Source organism: Montipora foliosa, chromosome 8, assembly GCF_036669935.1.
Source record: "Montipora foliosa isolate CH-2021 chromosome 8, ASM3666993v2, whole genome shotgun sequence".
NCBI classification, from domain to species: Eukaryota; Metazoa; Cnidaria; class Anthozoa; order Scleractinia; family Acroporidae; genus Montipora; species Montipora foliosa.
Window position 1 is genome coordinate 4,489,585 of NC_090876.1, and position 12,500 is coordinate 4,502,084.

The 12,500-nt window shown below is 37.9% G+C and overlaps 1 protein-coding gene and 1 pseudogene across 1 annotated transcript; both read right to left on the reverse strand.

The window, feature by feature from the left end:
- LOC137968149 (ATP synthase subunit C lysine N-methyltransferase-like) overlaps positions 1-6,402 on the reverse strand; it is a 14,573-nt pseudogene extending 8,171 nt beyond the window's left edge.
- Positions 6,403-6,546: 144 nt separating this feature from the next.
- On the reverse strand, positions 6,547-10,895 carry LOC137968148 (nucleotide-binding oligomerization domain-containing protein 1-like). The gene has a single exon (XM_068814775.1). It carries the CDS (start codon positions 10,688-10,690, stop codon positions 7,649-7,651), a length of 3,042 nt encoding a protein of 1,013 aa, XP_068670876.1. The 5' UTR covers positions 10,691-10,895; the 3' UTR covers positions 6,547-7,648.
- Between the last annotated feature and the right edge of the window lie 1,605 nt (positions 10,896-12,500).

Sequence of the window (12,500 nt, forward strand, 5' to 3'; positions counted from 1 at the left end):
GCATTTCAAGTCTGACCATCTGCCTGTACTTATCTGTTCAAAATCCAAGATATTTGCTTCATTGCAGAAAGGGACATCCAAAGCAACATCTTAATGGGTGTCACTTTGTGCCTTATTAAATGTACATTACTGGTGCCAAGTTTGAATATCTGATTACTCCAATATTTTCAGAGATATTCTCAATTTTGTGATTCATTGCAGTCATTTTGCAATGTTTGTGACATCACCAATTTTTAACAACAACTCTAATATCTCTGGAACGAAAGAAGGAATTCCAAAATAGAAAACACCATTCTTCATCATTTTCAAAGGTCTTCAAAATAAGCAAAAGATATTTTTTACATCAGAGGCACTTTAAAACTCACTAACAAACAGCAAAGACTCTTCCATCTTCCCACTTGCTGAAATACACATGTTCAAACTTTTTTACAATTCATATAAGGAAAAAAGAGAAGTTGAAATAGTTTTAAAAAGTGACCAATGTCTGTTTTTTTTTTAAGAAACATTCCATGAACTAGACTAAACTGATTGGAGATGACAACTTTGAAAAAAAAAATTTGTCACAATGACTTGCAAAATCCCATTACCTGGACAACTGAAAAAATGGTAATACTCTACCTCTACATGCATAACTTCAGTTCTTGCAAAATCCTTCTCATCAAAATACACGCTTGTGGCAACTTGACAACTTAATATACTAATTTTACAAGCCAAAATATTGTAAGTTACACTCACCAGTTGGACTTTTTTTATCCTTGAGTAGTTTGTCGAATGTGTATAGGATCTGGTAAGTTCTTTGTTACTCACTTATGCCTAGGATTGACCCAGATGCACACCCAATTTTGACATCCAACACCTTCATACTCTAAAATGCAAATCATAAAGCCCTGAAAATTAGATGCCATGCACTCAGCTTCTACCATTGGCTTTTAAACCCTTTTCTTAATGCAGGGTTTTCAATAACTTTTCAAGCATATGCTTTGGGGCTAATCAAGGTAAGAAGCTGTCACTCTTGTCTTTTTAATACAAAAGTTTGAGTGAAAATCTGACAAACAGACTGCAATATACCGTCAATGACCGGCTTCCAAGGAAACTCCAGCTTAATGAACATATTTGTTGTGCAATGGTTAAGGAGTAAATAGTTATCATGATTATGATTGAAGTTACAAGGCATAACAGGACACACACACTTTTCTGCGCAGTACTTCTGTTTTAGTTTTCAGTTGCCGTTGACATTGTAATAAAATGTTAATTGAACTGATGCATACTTCAATTAATATTTAGCCAATACCAAATGAGTAGGAGATCTGTAAAAACTAGGCATTTACAGTCACTGTGGCAAAATCTGAAAAGCCTCTTTCTGAAGAGCCTCTCTGGGATATTACTTGACCAGTCAAGTATGTACGTCCCAATCTGTAGCATCAGAACCCCTATCTAGTTGTTATTCTTATGAAGCATGCACTCACAGCTTTGCTGCTAGTCAGCCAAGTTTTGACAACATTACCCACAACAAGAGCCCACAATCCGGAGCATACAACTCCCATGCTAGAACTATGTCACCAGTATTTAAAGGACACCAGGCCATTTTTAGATGAGCTTTTTTAAATAGTACCTTTCATATCTCAGAAGATTGGCTGGAAAGATATTTTTTAGCTGAGATTTCAATCTTCACGTAAACAGCTGATCAGGACTGTAAAAATGCTAAAACAAATGAATCAAAATTGTATTCTTCTGGTTACTGTGGACTTCTCTCCATACTGGGCGAGGTAAGGCCGGCAAACACCTCTCGTAAACATGATGTCTAAAGTAATATCTTAAAAGTTTCTTACTATCTCAGCAACTCCAAATATCACAACAATGTCCAAGTTGGAGAGTTTAACCTGTAAGTAAAAGAACAGGATCATTGAGAATCATATCCTCTTGGGATGTACCAAAGAAATACCACTGACTTGTTGGCTCAAGAATAAATTATTGAAAGAGAATCACACTACCCCTTAACATACCAAGCCTCATCAAAACAAACGAAAACCATCCTCCCTTTGTAATTTAAATGTGCAATTGCTTGGACAAATAAAGATGAAATAAAGATGTAAAAGTTAAGCTGACGTGTCACGCGTGACCTGAATCGTTAGAAATTTGAACTGCATGCGTGCCAGTTTTGAACTTTGTCCTTGAGATTCTGAATTCCCATGGATATTTTCCTTGATGTATCAAAAATTCCTAGTTATGAACTTTCCCTTCTTTATAAAATAAACGGTGATTGAAAAGTGAAAACTATTTCAAACGTTTGATGAATTGTTCAGTTATTGTGCATTTTTCATACAGCAACTTTCAGAAAAATCTCCATTATTCCATTCAAGTCTCAGAAGCTCCAAAGATTATTTCAGTCTTGTGGATACTGGTCTCGTCCAAAAGAACTTAATAACAGAACAAGTTACAGAACACACAAAGCCAATCCTCTTTTCACTGCGAAGATGACACTACGTGTATTATTTTCATTACTACTTTTTCTTTATTCCAAATGGTCTGGATAGCACAAGTGTCACTAATATTTTTAAAAATACAACCACACTTTTGAGTTTAAGGAACATGTTTCGATGTTTCGATGTTTCAAACATCATCTTCAGCCATAGTGATTGTAACATTCAGCCTTCTCAAAACCGGCCGGTCAACGGCTCAATGAGCCACCTCCTCAGAAAGTTTGACCGTCTCCTTCCAGTCAGAAATGTCTTATTTTGATTACGACAGGTGAGACAGAAAAAAAAACAGACAACACAATTTTAGCTGTAAAGTAAAGTCACTGGAGAAGATATAGAGGCTTGAATTTAAAAATGCTTGTTTAACATTCAAATTCGCTTCCGCAATATTTTTTTTGCATGGTGCAAGTGAAATGTTTATTTAACTAACATTCCAGTATTTCTTATCAGACACCATGCAAGTGTCAATTCCATGTGTCAAATTTTGTCACTTTAGATCCCCCAGATTTCACTAAATTGCATCTGTGAGTGTCTAAATTTCAAAAATTTCCTACGGGAACATGCCTAGCTTGCACATTTTGGGCACTCGCTTGGTGGTCACCCCAAAACGCAGACTGTGGACTGTGCAGACCGTGCAGACCAGGGGGAAAATATGGCGTTACCCTCACTATTATTGACAGCTAACCCTAAACAGGCTACCCTGAATGTTATTTAGGCCTAATTCAGGCTAATCGAATTTTCATTTTACAGACGGTCTGCACAGTCTGCAGTCTGCATTTTTCAGTGGCCCCTCGCTTGGGTGCCTTTGGCACCAAAACCGTCTCCACTTTCCTTACAACCTGCTCTCCAAAAAAATTTTGAGGAGGCTGAACATTGAAATTTTTACAAGATAATTCGTATATACATGTAATTAATATATAACTATCAATACAATGATTCTTTGTAGATTAAATGTTCGTTACAAGTTGAAGTACATGTAGATAAAATTCAAATGAAGCAACAATATTACAGATGATACAACTGACATAACGGTAAAAGTTTAAAAGTGTAATGCTAAACTGACATGATCAACTTGTTTGTTGAGTTCGGGTTTCAAGCGCTCAATATGGAAGATTTTGAGTTGATAAAAAGAAGAAGCATTATCAATAATTTTGAAGCAAGAAACATCACAATTATCCTGACAATTTTTAGAAAGTTAAGATGCTTGAAAATACATGTAACAAAGCCGCAATTAACATTCGGCTATAGGCACGCTCTTAAGTTTTTTTTATGCTCATCTGTTGTCCTGCAAACTTTGTTTTCGCCCTGACTTTGGCACTGCTGGAATGCAAAAAATCATTGGCACTGAGAGACCTGCTTCGCCCGCTATTATGAATAACTATTATTGTCTCATAGGGTTATTTACAAAATTTAAGGTTATGATGCAGGACCTTAGTTTACTGGCCTAATAAAAAATCTTACAAAATCAGACCATTTGTATTTGTGAAAGCAAAGGCAACAGATTATGTCTGAGATATTCTTTACGCTCAGTTTTTGTGCAGTCAGGAAACACGAACTCCCGCTCAGCAGATTTGGCACATGAAATGTGACATTAAAATGTGTTGCATAAATGCTTCATTATTTTAACATCTACATTGCTGAGTGATGGTTAAATATAGGAACTTCCGCCAGCCAGTTTCTAGATGAAGACCACTTTAATGCCTGGAGTTAAGAGCATTTCTCACCTTCCACAAGTCATCTCTGGAAAATCATTGTCCTTCTTATGGAGTCCTTGTAGTCTTGCCCGCAGTTTTGAATACCAAACCAGCCAATGATTTAGTTTATACCCATGACGTTGGTAACCATGTCTAGCAGCGGCAAATACCTGCCAGAGAGCCAAAATCAAAGTTGATTGACAGGCAGTCCAAGAGCTAAGAATAGTCTTACCTACTCAATCTGAGCAAGAGGCATTAAAGTTGTACCAGCTTCAAAACAAAAACACTTAACGCAGTAACAGGATGTGCAAACAGACACAACCACGATTTTGGCAATAGAACAATGCCATGTTCTTATGTGCAGAACTTACTGTAGCACATATCTGAACAAAACTACATCAAAGTACATACTAATTACTAATGATAAAATGATCATTGATAGTTTTGCAGTCATTTCGTAACCGAATCATGAGAAATTCAAGTAAAAAGGCCCATTTCATCATCATCATTATACTTTTATTCATTGGTGAGTAGGCTCTTCGCATGACTGTGTCACATGACCTTGTCAGTTATAAAAAAAATGGTCGTGGTACAAAACACATGCCAAAAATGGAAAGAGCATGATTCAGGCCATTGACGTCAAAGTGCGTGATTTTAGAGCGGTTTAAACTTTGAAAATTGTAAAAGAATTGAGTGCTGGAGGCAAAGTTTGCCATCCAGCAGCTGTTTTCCATATAAATCTCCCTTAAGCTTAAGTTTTTAAGCATTAAAATCAATGTAAAATCTCTCGCCTAAATGTCAGCACTTGGCCTCAAAATTGACATTCTCACTAATTTCATCACGTTTCTTCTATTTCTGGCGTCTGGCATCTTTTTTGTACCACAACAACTTTTTTTTAGGATTCAGGCCCCATCCACAAATATCCAGACATTTTTGAATCTGCATTTTTTTCTTTGCGGATACACCTTCTATTCACACATATCTGGTGAATTTGCTGGCAAATCTGGAAGTTTTTGAATACACTCTCCAGAATGGAAATTTTTTAATCCGCTGTGAATCCAACTGTGTGGACGCTAAATTTATCCAGAATTTTTTAATTCGGATGATGTAACAAGATCGAGCCCAGTTCCTTTCTCAAGATTACTGTCGCCTTGAGGAGTCCTGAGTCCAGATAGGCGTGGACAGGAAAATTTGATTTGAATTCACTACGTGTGGATGGGAATATTTTTTAATCCGGAAAATAAAAGTTGCAGATTCAAAAATATCAGGATAAGTGTGGACAGGCTTCACACAAGGGTCACCGTTCTCACGTGACACGATCACGCAAAGGGCCTATTATTACCCCTTCAACGTATGGAATGATAAACGAGTTTTAAACTAAAACTTGCCACTCTCCCATGGCCACTGCCCAAACCACCATCGTCGATCGTTGCCTTTTAGAGGTTTTTGCCGGTTTTGTAATATTAGCAACTTGTCTCTCTGTCGCTGGCACATAAGAAAGGAAAATTTTTCTCAGAGCTTGCGTGACAAACGGTACATTGACAAGAACAATTCCAAGTGCTGTGCCTCCTGTGATTCCAACAACTACTTTGCCAAATTTGCTTTACTTCTTGGGGATCTTGTTGTCTTCTTGGAGCTCTATAAGATGGCTTTCGGAGTCCATTCCTTTAAAGAACACAGGACTGTTCAATTTGCACAATTAAGGGCAAATAAACGTAGCCAGAGCGTAACATAAAGAGGACTCCAAAGTATCGAAAAGAAACACGAAAAAGGAACGTTTTTGCTCTTTTGTGGAAAGTTCTCATTCCATTTAAGCCGCGATAACCTTTCTCAAGAATTCGCTTGTTGATTCTTCTGCAACTCAACTGCAATGGTGGGTCAGTGGCTTCTTCTGACTCGTGTAAGGGTGGGGAAGGGATTTGTGTTCGCGAATGATTTTTGCGTGAAGAACATAAGGTCATAAAAATCCGGAGTAGATTGCAGAATCCGGCCGAAAACAAAACCGAAGATTAAAAAAAACCCACGAGATTCCTGCGTTTTCCGCTGTAAAGTCACAACTTTGCCTAACGTGGGTGGCGTAATAGTGTTACAACACAGCCTCGCTTGCATGATAAGAAGTATTGTTGAGGGAGGAAGTGAACCGGTGTAAACCAGAGCTGGTGTTCTCCTTCGCGTTATTGGGCTGTATTCAAGTTAATCATCGGGTGAAAATAGCAAAAGCAATAAATTACTAAAGGTGGAGTTTCTTTCCGGTTTTTAGAATTTTTAAATGAACAATTTTCAGGGGAGTAGGACTCAAAACACAGGGCAGTGATCACCAAGAATGGGGAGCATAGCGTGACAGGACAAAGTCAATTCATGCAAACACACAAAACTTCATCTCAAAAGTTTAATTAAACCAGAACTACTTTTACAAATGTTACAAACTATTACTTACAAACAATTTCAAGCATGCATTATGAGAAATCTTCCGTTACATATTGATAATAGAGTTTTACAATGCAATTAAAAAACCAAAGTTGAAATATTATTTACAAACTGTGGAAATATTTTGTGCTCTACCCCGAAGGGTCTTTTTTTTTTTGGATCTACTTTTTTTACTACCTATAACACTACGTTGTAGTGTGGTTACTAGTATTTAAAATTTTTCATTAACTAAAAAAATGTGAAAGTTGTGAAAGTTAGGATCCAAATTTCACCTCCACTTTCCTGATTGGTTCATTTCATTCAAGAATTGGACCTCTTAGAAAACAAGACATTTTCTTTATCTTTTTTGTGATTGGTTAATTGAACAACAAAACTTCTTTTTGATTGGTTCATTTGGATCCGTAGATGACATCAGCAAAGTAGTTGAATATCAACTTAGCATTTTTTTGTTTTCCACCAAAGCCAATATTTACAAGAAAAATATACTCGATTGGCGCCTTTGAAACACGATCCTGTGCTATCAGTTTACAATGGACTTAAGAGAAGTACAACTAAAAGAATGGAACTAAAGAAAGTATCGGTACAAATTTAAGTCACTTAAGCATTGAATAATCAAAGGTTCATTGGGAAGAAGTGCAAGGAGCTGAGCTTTGAAATGCTTTACACAGAGACCATGGACACTTCAAAAAAGTTGTTTGGTTTACGAAATAGTTGGACATTTTTTCTTTGCGAAGCTATTTTTGGTAAGCTGAATTTTAAATGAAATCGCTTGTATGTCACAGGGTAATAAACTAAATTTACTGTCAAATTTGTTTGACTTTGTTGCTCTTGTATTGTTCATTCATCTGTTATGTTTGAACCTATAATAATTTTGTTATTTAAAAAGGCTTTCACGAATCCATGGTCCCTTTATATTCAAAGGGTTGAAATATTTAAACCTTCAGTTTTTCTCGTACTGATTTAGTAACCGTCCTAACTTCAAACTTTCAATTTCGTAAGCTAAAAAACATCGAAATGAAACGACTGCGTGTTTTTAGGGTTTAAGTTTATTCAGAATAAAACTTTGCAATTAATAATTAAGGGGGCTTCATCAGTTATATTGTTACGCATGAGGTTTAAGCTGTTTAGTTTGCAATTACTGTGCTTTAGAGCTGCTGATAAATGCTCGGCTCCTTCATCAGTTAACTCGTTATGCATGAGGTCTAAGCTGTTTAGTTTGCAATTACTGTGCTTTAGAGCTGCTGATAAATGCTCGGCTGCTTTATCAGTTAACTCGTTATCCCTGAGGTTTAACCTGTTTAGTTTGCAATTACTGTGCTTTAGTGCTGCTGATAAATGCTCGGCTCCTTCATCAGTTAACTGGTTTTCCAAGAGGTTTAAGCTGTTTAGTTTGCATCCAGTATTGACAAGAAACTTTTGCACTTCTTTTGCACCCAATGAACCAAGATTATTCATCGTCAAATCCATACTCAAAACTCCCGAAGCATTTTCTATGAAATGCGAGACAGCAGCAAAGTCAACAGGCCCGAGTGAACAGCCAAAAAAATCTACGGCGTTAAAGCCAATTTGCTTAATTTTGTTTTGTAACACTGCCTGCTGTTTTTCATCATGAATCTCGTACAAACACTTACATAAGTTCAGTGCTAGCTGTTTGTCTTTTAGCGCTGGCCAACAGGTCAGTGTTTTTGTGATTGGTAACAAGTGATCATCCATCAGTTGCCTTTCGGATTTCTCCTCAGTCGATATAGGAAGCAGGTTGATAAAAATGTCGCTGTTTGAGCTCTCTGTTTCTGGATCAGGCTCGAGTAATCCAGCCACAAACTGCAGCACCATTTGCCATGCACAATCGTTAATGTGTTCTGACACAAAGTTTTCGAGTTCCCTTTTATTCAAGGACTCCACAACACTTTTTGCAGCGAAGAATTCTTGCAGTGTCAAATGTGTAAAGCAATATTGGGCTTTCGGCGGCTCATTAAAACGGGATTTGGCGTCTGGCAATCTGTGAAGAAGTCCACAATCTTCCAAACCACTGACTTCGCTTGACTCAAACAGCAATCTTCCTTGTTTTACTCCCTCAAAAGCAATTTCTCCCAGTCCCTTGAAAATTTCTTTGTGATCATTTGGGAGCTTGTTAAACGGCAAGTACATGTAATCTTTGAGATTACCTTGAGCGCTGCTTCGCCGACTGTGCTGAAAGAAGAGAATCTTTACAACTATCGCGTAAATATCAGTCATTCTTGTAGGGAGCCCGGTTTGTCTTGTATCAGTGAGACTGATAATTTCCCAAAGACAAGAACAAATGAGAAAACAGTTCACTGGGATGTAGCACAATGAAAACAGGTTCATGTTCGACTTAATGTGTCCCCAAATTTTGTCCTTTGCGTCGCGAACTCCTTGTGTAAACTTCTCGACATAGTCTTCAACCTTTTCGGACGTAAATCCCAGGATTTCGACTGTTCTATCAAAGTTCACATCTTCAACACAGGTCACTGCCGTTTGTCTTGTTGTTGTGACTATGTTTAGACCACGAAGAAGTTGTCCTCCCGCTAGTTTGTTAAACAAAGCGGAAATAGGCATCTTCTCCTCCAAGCCATTCTTGTAACATGTGTGGTCTTTCCCAGCGATATCCTCTTTCGCAGAAAATTCATCGACTCCGTCAAAAATAAAAAGAACTCGGCTTGGGTATGTAATAACAAAATTCCACATAGAATCATACAACTGCTCAACTGTTTCTCCTTTAGCCAACAGTTCACGGAGATTAAGCAATAGATTGCTTGTAAAGCGCCTGAATTTCAGGAGGAACACAACAACAATGTGTTTTTTGTCATCTTGATCTCCATTAAAGGCTTCACCAGATGCCCACATTCGAAGGATTTTAGTGCTTAGCAATGTCTTTCCTATGCCAGGACGTCCAACAACAAGGACATTCTTGTGTTGTTTGTCAATGAGATCGTCTGGCGTGGCGTACAGACAGTCCTTAGAATTGGGCGGGTATTGTTTGAGCTGCTCGCTTCTGTTTTGCGCAAAGACATGAAAAGCTCTGCCTTCATGGATTGCCACATTGACATAAATTTGATCAGTTTTTAGATCATTGGGTTTTGGGCCTTCGCCTGGCCTCCGTCGAAAAGGTTGCTTCAAGTCATGGAGTTGCTCCGTGGAATTTAAGCAATCATCCTTCATTTTTTTAATGGCTTCTGTCAGTACAAGTTGCTCTCGAGCGAGTTCTTCCGCTTCACCCGTATTCAGTGATGAAGGAGCCTTTTGGACAGTGACGGCTTCCTGCACTGCAGGTTGACAACCACTTTCTACCTCAGGTAACGGTATTTCGTCTTGAGGTGTTTCCTGTTGTTGATCCGAGTTCGATCTCAAATGATCAGCATAAAACTGTCGATTGTCCATAAAAGTTCTTCCTTTCTTAGCTCGTGATAAGATCCAGACAATCTCCACTAAAGCAAAAAATGCGAAAATGCCGTTAACGACTGTCACAGCATTGATCCAGAAGGTCTTATTCGCTGCTCTCTGACTGAAACATTTGTAAAGTGTTGATTGTGTCTGGTTCGTAGATAGATCCCCCGAATCATTACCTTTTTCAACACGACAGGTAAAATCTGTGGGAAAGTGCCCGGGATAAAATAGGTCGGTTTCCAGGAAGACAATGAAAATGATTCCCAGAGCAAATTTTGCGGCAAGTTGAGATAAATACGAGACGAAAAGCCGACGCCTTCGGCTTGGATTCCTCCGCTCTCCTTCGGCATCTTCGTGACCGCCCTCGAGTCTATTAACTGTTGACTTGACGTACTGCGAGTATACGAGGGAAACAATGGAAATCGCGGAGAAATTAAAAATGATGAAGGCGTAGGGAGGAATGCCGAGTTTGTTGATTTTCTTTTGGTACTGGTCGAAGCACTTTCTTCGGATGAAACCCTTGTCGCTGCCGGTTTTCACAACGCAGTCAAAGTCGAACCTGGGTTCACTGATTTCCAACTCTGAAAATATCCCAGTCGCTGCCAAACCAACAAAAATCCAAAGTAAGACTGCTACAAAACTAAGGCTGTTAAAAGTTTTGGGAGTTAACGCCTCTCTTAAATCCATTTCGATCGTGTTTGATCGTTTCGAGTTTGCTTCTGATCTGGGTGTGGTGTAGAAGTGGCGTCGTTATAAGGCCAAGATTGACAGCAAAGGATTTAATTAATCTTTCTAAATAAGGCATGGCTTGGCACTCAATCACTTCATAAAAGATGTCCAATGACCCGCACTGACCTCACTGGGAGCTAAAAACAAAACTAGTTGCCAAGGCGTCAGTCATGAAAGATCTAATCAGTGTTAAAAAAGAGTTTTGGAACAAAATCAGTAGTGGGTTATTTTGAAAGTTAAAATAACTAATAAAATAGTTTTTTTAATGTATTGTATGTTTTAACAAAATGCACCCCCGCCCCCTTCGGCCCGACTCGTATTTTCTATTGATATAATTTGTCTTAACAGATCACCAAAGGATGAAATTCTGAGCAAACGCTAGATTAAAAAAAAGCATCAATTTTTCATTCTGGTTTATCGACTATTTGAGTGAAAGGCATATGCCTTAGACGCTTTGTGGATCATCACTTGCGATATCTTTGTTTGTCGTGATCTTCAGTTCTAATGATCTCCTTTAATACTGTCTTTATCCTCAGGCCGAATAAATACCAAATACCATCATTGACCTGTAGTAACCTTCGCCTGCTGAAAGCAAATTTAAACTAGTGGCCAAGGCATCAATTAAACGGCATTGAATCATCGTGACAAAGAAGAACTTGAAGTTTCGAAACAAAGTAGGTAGTGGGTCATTTTGGAAGCTGAAATAACCAATAAAATAGTCTTACCTAGTTTTTCTATTTTCAGCAAAATGCAAGCTCCGTTCACTCCGACTCTTGTGATTATACGAGTCACTGCAAAGGTCAAATTCTTAGAAAGAGCTAGAGAAACAAAATTATCACATCGCCCACTTATTCTTAGTGAAACAGTTTTTTTTTTCCAAACACCGAATTGAGTACCGAATGCCGTTGACGGCTTGTGGACTACGTCAAGACATTGATCGTGAAATTTATTTCTACGGCTCTCTTTACAGTCAATACCCTCAGGCCGAATATCAAATCATGTTGTTCCGACTCTGAAAACGTCTCTGTGTGAAGAATTCAGCAAAGTAAAAAAGCTTAAAAACAAATTAACTTGCAATAACTGAAGTGATCTGATTTTCGGCCTATAAATGTGAAGATTTTTGAAGTCCTTTCATAGACAGTGTTGTCCAAGTTCTGATAGACAAGTGGGCAAGTTAACTGGTGTTGCTAATTATGGGCCACAGTTAACACCAAGAATGCAAGATTTTGTAATACTTAGTTAAGACAAATTAAAGTTGGTTAATAAAAGATGGCTTTACAAATTCGTTTGAGAATATTTAGACTTTTAAATAGAGCTCCAAATCACTGCCAGGATTTCATCTTGTTTTCATGAAGTTGCTAATTGTTTTTCTTCGATTGAAGGTGACATTCAGTAATATTTCAGCCAAATTACGTGTATTATTTCATGGATTAAAGCGACTTCACAGCCACGAAATGAATGCTAGCCATTTACAGGATGCGTATATTTTACAGTTTTTGTCGGTTATTTTGATGGATTATCATAAACTTGAGAGGTTTATTGTCCCAATATTCTTTGGCCGCAGGAAGAACGCTATAAACACGCGATCAGACCGATGAAATAAAAATTATAAATAAACAAATCGATCTCAGATAGCTTTACTTCGATTTTTGGGGGAAATATTTGGTTGTCATATGGTGTTTTTTTTTTTAATGGATAAGCAGTAGGCCTTAGCTCAGACAGAGTACTTCACTCAACCGTGGGGGCAGCAAAGCTTGAGATGATAAAA

Coding starts and splice junctions, on each gene's coding strand:
- LOC137968148 (XM_068814775.1), bottom strand. CDS start 10,690: ATGGATTTAAGAGAGGCGTTAACTCCCAAAACTTTTAACAGCCTTAGT.